Genomic DNA, 17,870 nt, shown 5'->3' on the forward strand with positions numbered 1-17,870 from the left:
TTCGGAGGTCTCTTACAGAAGCTGCTCTCAACCTAGTGTTGGAAACAACCTACTATCTTACCTTCCCCTTACCCCATTACATATAAGAACAAGGGACACCATTTTTTTAAAATTCATTTTACTTTATGTATTTTGTCCTATATGTTTATATAAAATTCATTATATAAATTATTACCTAAAATTCGTGATTTTTTAAAAAATGGAACTTAATTTTTTTGGGTAAATTATACATTTAGTATTTAAATCATCAATTTTAATTTATTTTAGTATCTAATCTTTTTAATTTTTTTAAAATCATACATAAAGTTTAGTTTTTATTTTATTTTAGTATCCGTTAAAAACTTAACGTTAAGCTTTAAAAACTTCAGTTCACCTAAGCAGAGACATGTTTCACGTAAAACGTCTTATTATCATTCGAATGTTAAATTGGTAAAATTTAGGGAAACGATACTTAATAGATAATGTTATAATATTTGAATGTTTTTAAGTAAAAACACCTAAAATTTTACTATTTGGAGTTGAAGAAAATGAGTGACAATCATAAAAAAAGTATAATATAAATAAATACCCCTAACGTTTGACAATATATGTAATTTTGTTCCTATTATTTTTTTTGGAATATTTGACCCCTACGTTTCATTTTGGGTCAAAAAACACCATCGTTAGATGAAAACCGTTATTTAACTGACGATCAACGCCTGAAATTGACTCAGCAAGAACATGTGAAGGGAGATACTGACATGACATATCTATATCATAGTAGATGATGACATGACAGATCTTCATAGACTAAGTGTTAATGTGACATGTTCACGTGTGATGTTACGTCAGTAATTTTTTTAAGAAATAATTAATAATAAATAATTATTTTTACTAAATTAATAAAAATAATTAGATGTTATCACGTGACACATAAAATTTTTAGTAAAATAAGAAAGGAATGATTCAACCTTCACAAAATTTTGCAACTATAGGATTTAAACCTGGGTATAAGAGAAAAAGCTTTAATGCTTAATCACCATGTCAAATCACTGGATTGTTATTAAATGACTAATAACATTATTTAAAATATAGTGTTGCCATCAAAATCATCACTAACATAAGTATTTTTTAAAATTATAGTTAGATTTAAATTGTTGGAATTATTTGAGTTAATTTAAATTCATATTTAAAATTTATAAATTTTATTAAAAGATATATGGATATTACACCAACCCTGTGGAAAAAGATAAAAAATACAACAACAAATCATAATTTATCAAAAGACAGAGAAAAATGTGACATAAATATAAAGATAAACGTGTCATAAAGACAGAGAATATGTCACAAAAACATAATTATTCTTATTAAAAAAAAAAGATAAATGTGAACAACAACCAACATCTAAATTAATGTATTCGTCGATTAAATAAAATTAAAGAATAAAATATTAAATTAATCAATAAAACTGACATAAATTATGAAATAAGAAAAAAGAAAGAGAGGAGGAGGAAGAAAACGGCAAAGTATTTTTACAATCCCTAAAGTTTATCGATGCTTTAAACAAGCTTAGTTGTTAATTTGATATATTCTTCATAAAATAATATCTGAATGTGACTTTAAATTCATATAAAATATACCGATAGTAAGTTTAATTAGAATGAAATTTGAGCTTATGACCCCTCTAAAAGTTAAACAAAAAAATATAAAATTTAGATGTATTTTTAAATTAACTGTACTGTTTCTAAAATATATTAATTATAAATATAATTTAATTATATTAAAATTTTCCTATTTATTATAATTTTTTTTGGAAGGTGTAGACTGTTTTGTGGTCAAAGTGCGGAAAGAAGATGGAACGGTGATTAGATGTTTTGTTTGACATTGAAGAGTTAACGTGTGATGTGATGCCCCTTTCCAACCAAAGCAGCTGGACTCCATCTACCCTTTTGAATTTAGGGTTATATCCTTTAAATCAAAGCCTACGCGAAGTCATGTACTTTAAAATAATAATAATAATAATAATATATGACCCTTAAACTTAAAAAAAAAGTGTTTAATGTAATTTTTTTAATTAATTTTTTTTTGTTATTAGTCAACATTAATATAAATCATTTGACATTAACATGCTCTAAGTTAATTATAATTTTTTTTAGTAAAAGTTACCTCCATGGATCGCGTTTCTTTTCTTTCGTATTCAATAACTGTTTATAGGAGTGTTCAAATAACCGAATTAATTCGGTTAACCGATCGAACCGAAATAATTCGGTTAATTTAATTCGGTTACCGAATTAGTTCGATCGGTTAACGGTTAAGAAAATTTTTAGAATTTGGTTAACGGTTAATTCGGTTAGAATTTGGTTAATTAACCAAATTAACCGAATTAATCGAAATTAAATTTTAAATATTAAATATATTATATATAACATATGGACTCAACCAAAATCATTAAAAACCCAATTAATAATTTAAGATCCAATAACTTTTAAACTTAAATCAATATTAATTAATTAAAAAATTATATAAATTTTTTATTTTATAATTATATATTATTTAAATTAATTGTAAATTGTTTTTTAATTAAAAAATATTAAATATATTGTATATAACATATGGGCTAAGCCCAAACCATTTAAAACCCAATTAATAATTTAAGATCTAATAACTTTTAAACTTAAATCAATATTAATTAATTAAAAAATTTATCTAAAATTTTTATTTTATAATTATTTATTATTTAAATTAATTATAAACTTTTTTTCAATTAAAAAATATTTAATTTTATATAAATTAGAAAATTTTAAAAAAAAATCGGTTAATTCGAAATTAACCGAATTAACCGAAATTTATTTCGGTTAATATGTTCGAAAAAAAATTCGGTTCGGTTAACGGTTAAAGAAAAAAAAGTTTAATTAATTCGGTTATGGTTAATTCGGTTCGGTCGGCCACCGTTTTAATCGAATAAACACCTCTAACTGCTCAGACAATCAAAAATTGATTATTTTCGTTTTTATCAACAATCACATACAATATTCACTTCGTTTCTATCAAAAATTGATTATTTTCGTAATAGATTTGAGAAAACATCTACGTCAATATCAATTAACAGAGCCACTTATCAATAACGAAAAATATTAACCAAATAATCACAATGATTTTTTTTTTTGAATTCGGAGATTACATTGAGATAAAAATAGTAAGATATCTACACTAATTTTTGTATATAAAAAATACAAATGCTTCACGTACCCTTTCCTAGCATACCCTCTAAAATCTTTAATTTATGTGATAATTTAAATAAGACATAATAATAATAATTTTTATTATTTTGGATCGAATCGGGTTGAATTTTTAAGTTATATATTGTGTCATGTTCAAGTCAGATGAAATTTTATTTTTGTCGGATCGGGTCGAGTAGACTAAAAACCCGACCCAACTTAACCCATGCACATCCCTAATTATATTCTTTAAATCAAAGCCTACGCGAAGTCATGTACTTAAAAAAATAATGAGATTACTGTATTATTTTTTTTTAATGTGACCCTTTAACTTAAAAAAAGTGTTTAATGTGATCTTTTAATTAATATTTTTTATTATTAGTCAATTATAAGTTTATGCAAAAGTTACCTCCATGTATCACGATTCTTTTCCTTTTCATTTAACAACTACACATACAATTGAAAATTGATTATTTTCATCTTTACCAACCGTCACAAATAATATTCACTTCGTAATAAATTTGAGAAAGCATCTACGTAGCAAAAATTAACAGTCATTTATCAATGACGAAAAATATTAGTCAAATGACCATAATGAATTTCTTTTGAGTAAGAGAACCACATTAAAAAATAAATAATATGATGTTCACACTGATTTTTTTATATAAAAAATACAAAGGGATACTCTCTAAAATCTTTAATTTATGTGATAATTTAGATAAGAGATAATAATAATAATAATAATAATAATAATAATAATAATAATAATAATTGTCTACAATGTTTTATTAGATGGTGATTTTATTTTGATAAAATTAATCTAATGATATGTTGAAAAAAATTAATCATATAGGGTAAAAAATAATTATTTTTTTCAAACAAAGTATTTACTACATCATTCAAGAGAAATCATTTGGATCACACAACGACATAAGATTGTTTGGATCATTCGAATGTTAAATCGGATTTTTTTTTAAAAAAAAATTGAGTTCGGGTCGGGTTTTTTTAAAATGCATTGGTCGGTTCGGGTCGGGTTTATGGTGGAAAAAATCTAACCCGACCCGAAAAATATATATAATTTTATCCTATATATTTAAGGATAATTACAATAATACCCCTCTATATATAATTTTTTCAATTAAATCAATATTTTTATTGAATAAAAATAATTTTTTTATTATTTCGGGTCGGATCGAGTGAAACTTTAATTATTTTGGGTCGGGTCACAGGTGGATGACTATTTCTTCTCGGATCGAGTCGAGTGGCCCAAAAACCCGACCCGACCCATTGCTATTCCTGGATGTGACATGACATAGATGACTTTAAATGATTAATTAATGTGCTTTTGCTTAATTAATGTAATAATTGGACAAAGTTTTGTGTTAACTTAATTAAGACATGATTTGACGTTGTTTAAACTTTATGGTGGAAATGATTTCTTTAGTTTTTATGTTACCCACGTGCTTGAAAAGTGATGATTTCTTTAGTCAGTAAACTTTGATCTATGCAGTAAAATATTTCTTATCTCATCATTTTTCCCTCAATATAAAGTGAAATTTTATTTATTTTCAATCCTAATCAGAAATTCTCCTTATCTGATTTTTAAGATCCCTTCATATATTGACGAACTTGTTTTATTATCTTTCATCATTTTATTATTTTATATTTTTTTAAAAATTTTATTTAAAATCCGTGAAATTAAATATAAAGAATTATACCTTTTGGGAATTTAAGAGTTTTTTCCAGAAGAAATTGAAGTATTATACATGAAATCTTTGGGTATTTTTTTTTGCCAATTTTAAAATTTCGTAAAAAGATAAAATGAGTAGAAAAGCGCAAAATAAATTACTAATATTATGTAATTGATGTTGTTGTTTTGTTAAAAATAAAAGGTAAATTATGTATTTAATACTTAAATTATTAATTTTCGTATGTTTTAGTACTTAAATTTTTAATTTTCAAAATCATGCATAACGTTTAGTTTTTGTTTAATTTTAGTACCCATTTATAAAAACTTAAAGCGTTTAGTACATACACTATCAACTTTTTTATGTTTTAATATATGAACTTTTAATTTTTTCAAAACTTAATGTTAAATTTTGATCAATGGTATTAGAATGAAACAAAAACTAAACCTTAAATATGATTTTGAAAAAAAATTAAAAGTTTAAGTGTTAAAACGAACTAAAATTGATATCTTACATACTAAACGCATATTTTACCCAAATTAAAAAATGTTATTACTTTAATAATTTTATGACCCAATAATAAGGTATATAATTTACCCTAATATCTAAAAAAGATTTTTTATTTGTTGCCCTTTCACTTCTTAATGTTCTGTTTTGATTAATTTGAACCGATCTAAGTCGAACACTCAATTTTAATAAGTGAATCTTTTAAACGAATTATATATATATATATATATATATAAATACGAACTTAAAATTTATTTAAATGATATTAATCGCGTTGGTAAAATCTAAAAAGGATTTGGTGTTATTTTGTAAAGTCAATATACACTCTAGTTAAGCGAAAGCAAGGGAACCTAAGAGGGGAAAGGCATAAAATGACAAAAACTAGAGAACAAAACTCTTTACACCCTTTCTTCTTCTATAATAAATAGAGTGATTATTGGAGAGAGAGAGAAAAAGAGACTCGATATGGGGAGAAAAATTAATGGAAGCTGTTGAAAGTGAGAGACAAAGGAAAAAGACCCCATTTCATTTTCGCTTTCTAGCTAAAAACCAGTAACAAAAAGCAAAGCAAGAAGAAGAAGACGAAGTTGATGAAAGGAGAACGAAAGATCAGCAAGAAAAAGGGTAGTTCATAATATGTATGTATATACATACAGAAATATATATATATATAGAGAGAGAGAGAGAGAGAGAGAGAGAGAAAAACTACTGCAGAAGTTGCAGAACTCAGTCATCTCTCAGTAGCAGCTGATTATTTGCAGAAGCCATATATATATATGTATGTATATCTATATATATGTATAGAGTGTATGTAAGATATATATTGGAAAGCCACTCAACAAAAAAGATCTCTCTTTCCAAAACCTTCCCTTTCTTTTAACTAATGCAAAAGTTTCAGAGATTTTGACCCCACCTTCATCCTTTTTTTCTCTCTAAGAACTTATATAACACCCACATAGATATCTTCTTAGATTGCCCATTTCTGAAAAAAATCTCTTTTTTGAGTATGTATATGTATATATAGTTTTGCTTTTTTTATATTACTTTTATCAGTCACTGTGGCTACTACAAGAGGGCAGCTTCCTTCGGACACTGGGGCCTTTGCTGATTGGGCAACATCATCCTCGACAGCAATCCGAGCTGGTCCTGATGATCTTTCACTTGGTTTCAATGCTAACGCTGCTACGGCGGCGCCGGTTGGATCAGTCACCGCTCAATGCCCGCCTTTGGCTCGACTGATCAACTATGGACTCCCGACTGAGATGGGGATGGTCGGTCTCCGGGATTTCGTTGTTGTTGCTCCTGCTTCTTTTAACCACCATCATCACCACCACCACCACCACCATACTCAAGATCCCATCATGGTGAACGAGCAAATTAACGGTCCGGGTGGCGCCACGGCTCTCGGCGTCGGCGTTATCCCGCTTCTGACGGCGGCTCCGTGTTTGTCTCCGCAGAATGTGGAGGATCCTGATTTGTTGAATAACAATGGTCGTGGTAAACTCAGTGGGATGCAGCTATGGCAGAATCAGAATTCTTCTTCTTCTGCTCATTATCTTAAGAAACCATCTTCATTTCCCCACAACAATAATTCCTCCATGAATTTGATACAAACAGGCGGGGGCGGCGGGGGGATGGGAGGAGAGAGCGGTGGTTCGAGTTCTAGCTCGGGGGCAACTTGTCAAGATTGTGGGAACCAAGCTAAGAAAGATTGTTCCCATAGGAGGTGTAGAACGTGTTGTAAAAGTCGGGGTTTTGATTGCCCTACTCACGTGAAGAGCACGTGGATACCGGCTGCTCGGAGGAGGGAACGTCAGCTCATGACGGCGGCTGCCACGACCATCGGAGCCGGCTCATCGGCGTCGACATCGGGTTCAAAAAAGCCGAGACTTGTAACATCTCAAACGACAACTACCTCTCATACATCAACTTCGAATAACACTCCTTCTAGAAGCTTTGACACAAGCTCATGTCACCAGGGTAATTCAAATACATTTACATAGATGTTGCTAAGAAAATTATGTTTTAGCGTTGATTTTATATATACATATTGTGTATGCAGATGCCTGCTTTAAGGAGTCGTTGCCGGGGCACGTACGCGCACCGGCGGTGTTCAAGTGCGTGCAAGTGACGGCGGTGGACGACGGTGACAACGAGTATGCTTATCAAGCAGTTGTTAAGATTGGTGGCCGTGTGTTCAAAGGGTTTCTTTATGATCAAGGAATTGAAGGAAGAGATGGGATTCCGAATATATCCGAATTGCATCTAGGTGGTGGAGGCAGAATTGCCGGATCGTCGTCATCTCCCGTTCTCGATCAATCCGAAGTTTACGCCGCCGCCAGCAGCGGCTTCCTCGGTGGTTCGGGATATGGTAATCCAATAAACTGAGCTCATCTCTTCGAGTTAGAACCGTTGGATCGATCAGTCTCGGGGGGGATGCATCGTAGTCTTTGGTAAATTCTTATTTCTTGTAGACTTTGAATCCTTATTGACATATATGATTTGCTTCTACTGTCTTTCGAAATTGCTCGATGAGGATCTCATAATCATTCATATTCGATTAACCGAATTTCTGAGTCATGGAAAACAAAGGTAAGAAGAGATTGATTTCAGCTCTTGAACATTTGTGATGTTTAGCAAAGGTGAAGCCTACACTGCAATGTGCTTTTCATCATCAAAACATGTCATGAACCTTTTTGTGTACTTTACACATTATCATGCTTGTTTCGGGTTCGGATGATGGTTTTCTTTGTTAGTTCTCTTGTTTTGTTATGATCATAGTATTCGATACAGGATCGAACATAGCGTTCCGTTTGCATTCTGTTGGTTTTTTGGGGTCTGAGATGAACCATTAGTTAAATGTCAATTTCGTGTTCATCGTGCAGCCATTTTATTAGACTTTTTCCCCTGAGAAGTCGTCTGTGTCCTCGGGCATTCATTGCTAAAGAAGACAGAGCATTGACATTTTGATTGATTGAATGTGAAATGTGAACTGCATTGGACATTTGTGTGTAGGTTTTTCATCCGGTCCGATGACCGGGACAATCGATGTCGAGGACTTGTTGGGCTTCTAATGCTACTAATCCTTTTGTCCATGTTCTTCTGCATTTAAAGTAGTTATTCGGCCCTTGCTCTCGGCCCCTAGGCATGTTGTCCACTCATAGATGTCTGCATATATAATTAATTGGTGGATTTCATCATGTGAATTGCATTATCAATTCTTTCTGTGTATTCATCTGCATTTTCTGTTATAAAAATGGGCAAATGGCGTATGCAGAATCGGAACCACGCTCGTTTAGAAACGTCTGTCTCGTTTGTATCATATCTTAAAGGGCATGTTTCGTATGTTGTCGGGAACTGATTGATGACATGCTAAATCCCTACTTATGCCTGAAGATCTAGTATCAGCATAAGGTTGAAGATGTGTAATAGTTAGCATCGAGTATATGATTCCGTCTGGATAGAGATCGGAATGAACTGATCCGAAATTTCGAATGCGGCTTTGAACCTGTTACTCCAACTCGAGCCGTGTACATTGTTAGGTGTCTTTTCTGGTAACCACATTCATTTTCTTCTCGTATTACTGCATATAGGTAAAACAGGATAAAAGAACAGCCTGATAACAGATATACTGGATGGTTTTTTGGTTTCGGCTTCGACTTGAAATACCGGTATCGAACATTATTAACGGTTGATCGAGAGTCCGGATGTTCCTGTAATTTGATACCGTTCCGTGTTCGAACACCGTACATGGCGGCCTTCGGCGGAATACTTCTCTGCTCGATTGCTCTTTAAGTAGGTTCAGCTAGGGCAAAACAATAGACAAAACATTAATTTGCACTGATGTTATGAGTTCTGTAGTGTAACTCTCTTGTTCCTACTTCAAGGAAGGCAGAAGTATCTGACCTCATATCCGACAAATATAACATCTAACTACGAGAGAGTATTCGATCGAGTCGAATATAAAAATTTTATGTTAATCAACTTGAATAATCCTACTTCATTTGATACATACAATGTGACCTTGTGGCCAATATGCTAAGGATAGATGAAATGAACGTCGCCAATTTCTATACACTTCTGCCGCCTCTGCTGCCATCACCACCGCCACACTGTTGCACTGTGGCCGACGGAATGCAGGGTTCGTAAAAGTAGTAGCCGCTGCCACCCTTCAAAGAACTGGCCTTGTGCCCCAGCAAGAGTTGCACAAAAAGAGTAGAAGAGCCGATGAACGAGCCCAGCAACGAATGTAGCTCAAAGGGTCCAAGAAGAGAGTGCGGTGGCGCGTGAGATACAGAGGCAGTTGCAGTGATTACTAGTAAAACCAACGTGGTTTATTCGAGCAGAGATGATAATATTAGTAAATATCAGATTTCAGAACCGGCTGATATCTCGAGAATCACTGGCTTCACTGGATACTTCGAGGGCTGTTCTCAGGTGAATCGTTGTTGGAGGTTTTAGCCTCAGAAAGACAGATAGCGCCGCCGTAATCCGTCGTTGGATTCCCGGAGGAATTGTGTACGTAGCTCAGAGAGTGGAACGGTTAGGTTTTATGCCGCTTTAGGGTTTTTTTTATTATAATATATACATTGTCAGAGAAGGTTAGAATACAAGTGGCACCTTGTCAAATTTGGACCCATTGATACTTTGTTTTATAATTTTAATATATATTATAATTATAAATATATGTTGATGTTTAAATCAAATATTTTATTTATTTATATAAAAGGAAATTAAAAATATATTAAAACAATAAAATGTTCTATTTATAGGCTAAGAATTTTTTCATCCTTTGTTCATTTCCAATGTGGGATTTGGCCAATTTTTGTTAAAATACTAACAAATCTCCACCTTGGCAAAAATTCCATACAATTCTTCACCATAAAAACAACAGCTACCTCAATAATATCATCAACTATGATAGTCACAATTCTAAAAACAAGAATTGTCATACTCCATAAGAGTATACACACTTGGAATTCATTAACTCCAAGAATTTTTACCTCGATCAGTTCATGTCGAAAACTACTAATAAGTTGTGGTGCAACTTCCAATATTGACTTTCTAGGAAGTTCATTAGCCATCGACATCAATTCCACCACACACCTTGCATCAACTGTCAACCAATGCCCATGTGTAAATGTGGACATGCTACCTTTTCATACATCATTTTCCATGGCAACTCAATTGGTAGCTATCATGCCATGAGGATATATATCTTACTTTAAAAAACAAATTCATCATCTTCATTTTCAAAGATGACTACATTAGTAACATCACTTTTGGAGCCATTAGCCGAATTAGCTCTATCGTTTTTGCAATCCTTCTTTAGATGTCCAGGTTGCCCACATCTCCAGCAGATAATTTTCTTTTTGGAGCCTTTATACTTCTTCCTATTTCCACAAACCGACAATACTCCACTTTCAGAAGATTTGTTCTCTCCATTTTTCTGCCTTCTTTCTTCCGAAATCAGCTTACTTGTCACTTCTGAAAAATTCACATTCTCTTTCTCGTACATTAAAACGGTTTGCATGTGCTCATAGGAAGATGGAATCAATGCTTTATTTTCATCATCAATCTCCACTCCAATAGATTCCAGTTCAGAAACAATCCCATTGAGTGCACTAAGGTGGTCTGAAATTTTTGTACCTTCTTCCATTTGCAATTTGTGAAATTTCTCCTTCAAATATAACCTATTTGAAAGACTTTTAGCTTGGTACATTTCCTCAAGTTTTTTCCAAAGCTCCTTTGTTGATGACCATCTAGCAACATTAGCAAGAACATTTTTTGCTAGACAGAGACGAATCTGACTTGCTGCTCTCATGTCTAACTCCTCCCATTCTTCTTCACTCATCTTGGATTTTCCCTTGTCTCCACTGCTGTCACTAGGTTTATCTGGTTCCTTTCCTTCGAACAAAGAAGCTGGCTTTCCCTTTAAGACCTTATACAATCCAAACTGGATTAGTATATCCTTGACTTGTACTTGCCACAACCCAAAATTAATTCTCCCATCAAATTTCTCAATATCAAATCTGAAACTCATTTTTGCTCAACAATGCTCCAGTGATCTCACATGTGAATAATGAGTGAACAATTGTGTCTACAAAATGCACTAAGAAAGTTTTCAGGAAAGATTGGGGGGACACAAATGGTACCGCTTAAGTCCCAACCTCCTTAGGCGATTATAACCTTTGTGACAAAACTTTCTTGGCTGCACTTACTTACACAATACCACACTCAATAAACACAATAACGTATTTAAAGGACCTCCAGTTGTACCACAACAATTTCTAAAAAATCTTTCCTGATGTAGAAGATCGGACAAAGCCGCAACCACAGAGCATACTAAAAATTTTAAAGAAATTCTTACCCCGCCTTGAAGTTTATCTTTTACCAAATCATTGACTCCGATACCAATTGTTGGGAAAATAGACCCCTTGTAATCCAACAATCCCTTTAGATCACAACATAAAAATACTTGAAAAATTAAAGAGAGAAAACACAATAATTTAATGTGGAAAACTCCCAAATGGAGAAAAACCACAAGCGTTGTCAAAAGACAACCAAGAGAAAAAATATTTACTATGTGAAAAATTATTACAACCACACTACAAAATATTTAACTCTCACACATGCCCAAAAGCTAAAGTACAACCCAAGAGAATTTCCCTTTAAATTCTCTACTAATATAACTAATAGCTTTCTAGTACACCACTTGTATTTTGGTGATTGACATACATTTAACCAAAGGGAAATGTTCTATTTATAGGCTAAGAATTTTTCCATCCTTTGTTCATTTCTAATGTGGGATTTGACCAATTTTTACCAAAAAAATAAAAACTAACAATAGTTAGCATCGAGTATATGATTCCGTCTGGATAGAGATCGGAATGAACTGATCCGAAATTTCGAATGCGGCTTTGAACCTGTTACTCCAACTCGAGACGTGTACATTGTTAGGTGTCTTTTCAGGTAACCACATTCATTTTCTTCTCGTATTACTGCATATAGGTAAAACAGGTTAAAAGAACAGCTTGATGAGGGATGGTAAAAAAATTCGAACCCGACGGAAAAAAACGAAAACCGAATTAAACGGGTCGGGTTTGGGATGATAAACGGGGACGGGACGGGAAAGGGTTTGGTAATCCCCGTCCCGATACCCGGTCCGATAAATATTAAAATAATAATAATAATAATTATTATTATATATATATAATATTAATAAATTTAATTTAAATTAAAAATATATATAATATTTATATATTTAATTTAAATATATATATATCCGGTTCGATATCCGTTTAAATAATCGTTTATGCTAAATGGATACATATTTTTCCGATTACCCGACGGAGATTTCCGTTTAAATCTTTGCGGTTTTTAAGCGGGGACGGGTACAGGTTTTTTAAACGGGGACGGAGGACCAATACTCAGCCTGAACCCGGCCCGTTGCCATCTTTAAGCCTGATAACAGATATACTGGATGGTTTTTTGGTTTCGGCTTCGACTTGAAATACCGGTATTGAACATTATTAACGGTTGATCGAGAGTCCGGATGTTCCTGTGTTTTGATACCGTTCCGTGTTCGAACACCGTACATGGCGGCCTTCGGCGGAATACTTCTCTGCTCGATTGCTCTTTAAGTAGGTTCAGCTAGGGCAAAACAATAGACAAAACATTAATTTGCACTGATGTTATGAGTTCTGTAGTGTAACTCTCTTGTTCCTACTTCAAGGAAGGCAGAAGTATCTGACCTCATCTCCGACAAATATAACATCTAAATACGAGAGAGTATTCGATCGAGTCGAATATAAAAATTTTATGTTAATCAACTTGAATAATCCTACTTCATTTGATACATACAATGTGACCTTGTGGCCAATATGCTAAGGATAGATGAAATGAACGTCGCCAATTTCTATACACTTCTGCCGCCGCTGCTGCCATCACCACCGCCACACTGTTGCACTGTGGCCGACGGAATGCAGGGTTCGTAAAAGTAGTAGCCGCTGCCACCCTTCAAAGAACTGGCCTTGTGCCCCAGCAAGAGTTGCACCAAAAGAGTAGAAGAGCCGATGAACGAGCCCAGCAACGAATGTAGCTCAAAGGGTCCAAGAAGAGAGTGCGGTGGCGCGTGAGATACAGAGGCAGTTGCAGTGATTACTAGTAAAACCAACGTGGTTTATTCGAGCAGAGATGATAATATTAGTAAATATCAGATTTCAGAACCGGCTGATATCTCGAGAATCACTGGCTTCACTGGATACTTCGAGGGCTGTTCTCAGGTGAATCGTTGTTGGAGGTTTTAGCCTCAGAAAGACAGATAGCGCCGCCGTAATCCGTCGTTGGATTCCCGGAGGAATTGTGTACGTAGCTCAGAGAGTGGAACGGTTAGGTTTTATGCCGCTTTAGGGTTTTTTTATTATATTATATACATTGTCAGAGAAGGTTAGAATACAAGTGGCACCTTGTCAAATTTGGACCCATTGATACTTTGTTTTATAATTTTAATATATATTATAATTATAAATATATGTTGATGTTTAAATCAAATATTTTATTTATTTATATAAAAAGAAATTAAAAATATATTAAAACAATAAAATGTGTGAAAATGATCAATATTTTAAAAAACTACATAAAATTGATAGGATGTTAAGATAATTGGTGTTAAATTAATATGTTCGATTTCGTTTGTTAGTTGATTTAATTTGATAATAAATTATAAGTTAGAGGTCAAAAGAGATGAAAAAAAATTAAGGGATAAAATAATTAATTTTAGAATTTGAAGACCAAAAATGTTATTAGATATTACTTTTAATACAATTCATTTACAAAAATTATATTTTACTATTTAGCCAATCTTTTCGAATAGTCAAATTCTCTCCTAACATTCTATTGATTTTTAGTTACACGAAATTATTCGATCGCAACGTTGAACTTTTTTCAACGTAAACATCGTCACGTCGTCTTTTCGGGTTTGCTTCAGGATTTTCTTTTCTCATCATTGCCACGAATTCATCATAATTTATCATTCCATCTTGTAGCATAAAAGATTGTCAAACTTATATGTATGCATGTATGTATGTACGAACACATGTATATGTATGCATGTATGTATGTATCACATTGTCGGAGTCGACTTCTGAAATAATTTCCTGGATGGCTTTGTCATCATGCATGCCGTAGTCACGAAGACCTTGCTCTAGCTCTTCTATGGTGATGTACCTACAAGTATGCATATCGCTATTAATTACGGTAAGTATCGATACTAAAATCTCGGTTTTTGTTGTTATAACTACCCGCTATTGTCTTTATCGAAGTGTTGGAAGGCTCGGTATAGATGTTCCTCTCGATCCATTCGGTTCATGTGCATGGTGGCCGTGATGAACTCCTCGTAGTCTATGGTTCCGTTGCCGTCAGCGTCGGCCTTTCGTAACAAACAAGTGATGAATGAGTACGAAAAAAGAACACCATATATGGAATCTTTGGAAAACAAGACTTACTGCCTCCATTAGTTGTTTGGCTTCGAATTCGCTTAGCTTTGTTCCTTGCTTCGCGAGGCCTTGTTTCAGTTCTTCGAGCGTTATTGTCCCGCTGTTATCCGTATCCATGCCCTTGAACATCTCCTTCAATCCCTGGATTTCTTCCTCCGATAAACAGCCCACAATGACCCGCAAAGCGACTTTCTTGAAGTTGTTCATCGCTTTGAACTGTTTGAGCCTGAGCAGAACCGCATTGTCGAGTGGTGTATCGGGTGCCTCTCCATCCTCTTTGATCCACGGATGATCTGTTGATGGCCATACACTTGGTCAGCCGACATATTTTTCGATCGCACCGTGTTTATCACAGTCATGAACCACTAACCACATAATGCTACAAAGAAAAAAGCATACATACTTAGTACTTGTTGGGTTGTCAACCGTTGCTTGGGATCCAAGTTAAGCATTTTCTGAACAAGATCCTTCGCTTGAGGTGAAATATAAGGCCACGGATCAATCGTAAAATCGACGTCGCCGCATAAAATCGCACTAAAGATCGCATTTTCGTTTTCTATATATATCCGAAACAATCATCTTAGCTTCATGCTTCAAGATATGTGTATGTATATAATTACTTACCTCCCCAAAAGGGTGGAACACCAGATAGAAGAATGTACAAAATAACTCCAATGCTCCAAATATCAGCTTCTGGTCCATATTTCCTATCCAATACTTCCGGTGCTATATAATACGCGCTACCGACGACATCCGCAAATACATCACCTGTTCCGAAAGCAGGAATTAGCTATGTTCGAGTTTGATGACGGTTTTCGGTTTTTTCGAATCTTTACCTGGCTTGTAAAAGACAGAAAGACCGAAATCCGTGGCTTTGAGTGGGGAATTTTCCTCTTGGTTCAAAAACAAGAAATTCTCCGGCTTGAGATCCCTATGGAAAACCCCCATCGAATGACATGTATGGACGATTTGAACGATGGTTCTCAGTAACGAAGCGGCCGCGTGCTCGGTGTAATGACCCCTGGAGATGATCCTATCAAACAATTCTCCGCCGGCGCACAGTTCCATCACCAAATGGACCGAATTTTTATCCTCGTAAGCGCCTTTGAGTTCAACGATGTTCGCCTGCCCCGTCAAATGGTGCATGATCTGCACTTCCCTCCTAACATCCTCGATGTCTTCCTTTTTCGTGAGATTCCTCTTGGCTATCGTCTTGCACGCGAATTGCTCGCCCGTGGCCTTATGTGTACACAAGTACGTGACCCCGAACTGTCCCCTGCCCAATTCTTTATCGATGTAGTATATCGTTTGGACATCTTCCATCGGACGACACAACACCGTCCCAATGCTAGGCCTGTTACGCTTAGAGGACGAACCCGAAGACTCTAGCGACGGAGCATCCTGTTGTTCCGGTGGGGTGTTTGATAAACTATCCTGACGAGACGAACTACTAGAATCAATGTTGTCATTTTTAATCGAGACAACTTGTTCGTTCGTGTCTACGATTTCTATATTGTGACGAGACGAACTACTAGAATCAATGTTGTCATTTTTAATTGAGACCACTTGTTCGTTCGTGTCTACGATTTCTGTATTGTCTCGAGAGCAACAACTCCCCATTTATGATGGGGAAATAAAGTACTCTCGAGACAAATCGATAATCCTATTCGGAGAACAGGAATTATCGAAGCCATGATCGTGGTCGAGGAAACAAGGTTAAGTAGGAAAAAGGAGACAATGTGTAGCTTCATTTTAGGATTAAAAATGATAATTTTGGATGATGTTTTTTATTATTAAATTCCGACAAGTTTTTTAGACAAAGGTTCAGAGGATTTATTGGGCGAACAATAATAAAAGATAAGAATAGTTTTTAAAACAATGATTTACATACATTATTTTTCATCTTTCGTAATTATGAAATTCATTAAGTCTACGATCAAGATAATAAAATGTATTTCAAACCATCTTTTATCAACTATTAGCGGGTTTGTCATATTTGTTATTGTCGTAACCGTCATTCGGGTGGTCTCGGGATCGGGTTCCAACTTGAATTGATGTGATGGAGCCGCTACCGATCATTTTAAATTAGGTTGATCGGACACCTAAACTAACCTTCTATCTACTCTACAATTTACCAGAAATTAATCGGATTCGGGAGTCGATTACAGTCAATGAAGGATTAACACCCTTATACTGCCCTTTCGGTACCAATTTGATTTCCCGATTGTCTTAATTACGAAAGTTGCAATTGAAATTAAAATTTAAAAATTTGATCCGAATTATTTACCTTTGATCGATTTAAAATTACCTAAAAACAAAGTAAAGTCACTGTTAAACAAGATAAAATAAAATTAAAATTAAAATCAAGGCATTAAAGTAAAAAAAATATTAAGGGGGATTAAACTGAAAAGAATTAAAGATTAAGGGTCAAATTGATGTTAATTGAAAGCTGCAAGGAAAAAATAAAAAGTTAGGGGGTCAATTTGTAAAATATAAGAAATATAAATAAGGATTAAATTGAATTAATTCAAAATTAAAGGAAAAATTATGACATGTGACAAAAATGAATTACACATGGAATGCAGAAATAATTTAAAATTTTCATAATTACACTACGATCCTTCCTATAAATACCCATTAAAACCTAAAAAGTTTCATTTCCCCTCCTATTTCACAAAACACTCTCCCCCTCCCTAAAAAATTATCTCAACTCTCTCCCCACACCGGCCAATGGCTGACCAACTTACTGTCCACGCCCGTCTCCCGGCCGCTGCTCTGGCCACCGATGGTAGTGGCCGGAAAAATTCTAACTAGCCTAAAATGCTCATCCCGACATCCTAAACCTAAAATCAAGGCCCGAACACCCTACAAATACTCCCACTGCGTAGATCTAAGCGTGATGTTTCGAAATTTTACCTTTTCCCGACAATGGCTCCTCGCTTTTCGGCGATCTTCGACGAAACAAAGCCTTTGACTTTTGC

At 34.2% G+C, this 17,870-nt stretch overlaps 2 protein-coding genes across 2 annotated transcripts; one reads left to right on the forward strand and one right to left on the reverse strand.

The window, feature by feature from the left end:
* Positions 1–6,216: 6,216 nt before the first annotated feature.
* On the forward strand, positions 6,217–7,894 carry LOC120136635 (protein LATERAL ROOT PRIMORDIUM 1-like). Its single transcript, XM_039152607.1, has 2 exons — positions 6,217–7,372; positions 7,455–7,894. Exons 1-2 carry the CDS (start codon positions 6,655–6,657, stop codon positions 7,778–7,780), a joined length of 1,044 nt encoding a protein of 347 aa, XP_039008538.1. The 5' UTR covers positions 6,217–6,654; the 3' UTR covers positions 7,781–7,894.
* Positions 7,895–14,690: 6,796 nt separating this feature from the next.
* LOC120136634 (calcium-dependent protein kinase 34-like) lies at positions 14,691–16,266 on the reverse strand. Its single transcript, XM_039152606.1, has 5 exons — positions 15,726–16,266; positions 15,514–15,657; positions 15,293–15,445; positions 14,899–15,182; positions 14,691–14,822 (listed from the first exon to the last, which is right to left on the reverse strand). Exons 1-5 carry the CDS (start codon positions 16,210–16,212, stop codon positions 14,691–14,693), a joined length of 1,200 nt encoding a protein of 399 aa, XP_039008537.1. The 5' UTR covers positions 16,213–16,266.
* Positions 16,267–17,870: the final 1,604 nt, after the last annotated feature.

The sequence above is a fragment of the Hibiscus syriacus genome, unplaced genomic scaffold (assembly GCF_006381635.1).
Source record: "Hibiscus syriacus cultivar Baekdansim isolate YM2019G1 unplaced genomic scaffold, ASM638163v2 tig00110634_pilon, whole genome shotgun sequence".
NCBI classification, from domain to species: Eukaryota; Viridiplantae; Streptophyta; class Magnoliopsida; order Malvales; family Malvaceae; genus Hibiscus; species Hibiscus syriacus.

Bases quoted from the DNA above. Each gene is read 5' to 3' on its own strand.
- LOC120136635 (XM_039152607.1), top strand. From the start codon at position 6,655: ATGGGGATGGTCGGTCTCCGGGATTTCGTTGTTGTTGCTCCTGCTTCT. The intron at 7,373-7,454 runs GTAATTCAAATA...TTGTGTATGCAG, and splicing joins CACAAGCTCATGTCACCAGG to ATGCCTGCTTTAAGGAGTCG.
- LOC120136634 (XM_039152606.1), bottom strand. From the start codon at position 16,212: ATGGAAGATGTCCAAACGATATACTACATCGATAAAGAATTGGGCAGG. The intron at 15,183-15,292 runs GTATGTATGCTT...GGCCATCAACAG, and splicing joins GACAACCCAACAAGTACTAA to ATCATCCGTGGATCAAAGAG. The intron at 14,823-14,898 runs GTAAGTCTTGTT...TTGTTACGAAAG, and splicing joins CCAAACAACTAATGGAGGCA to GCCGACGCTGACGGCAACGG.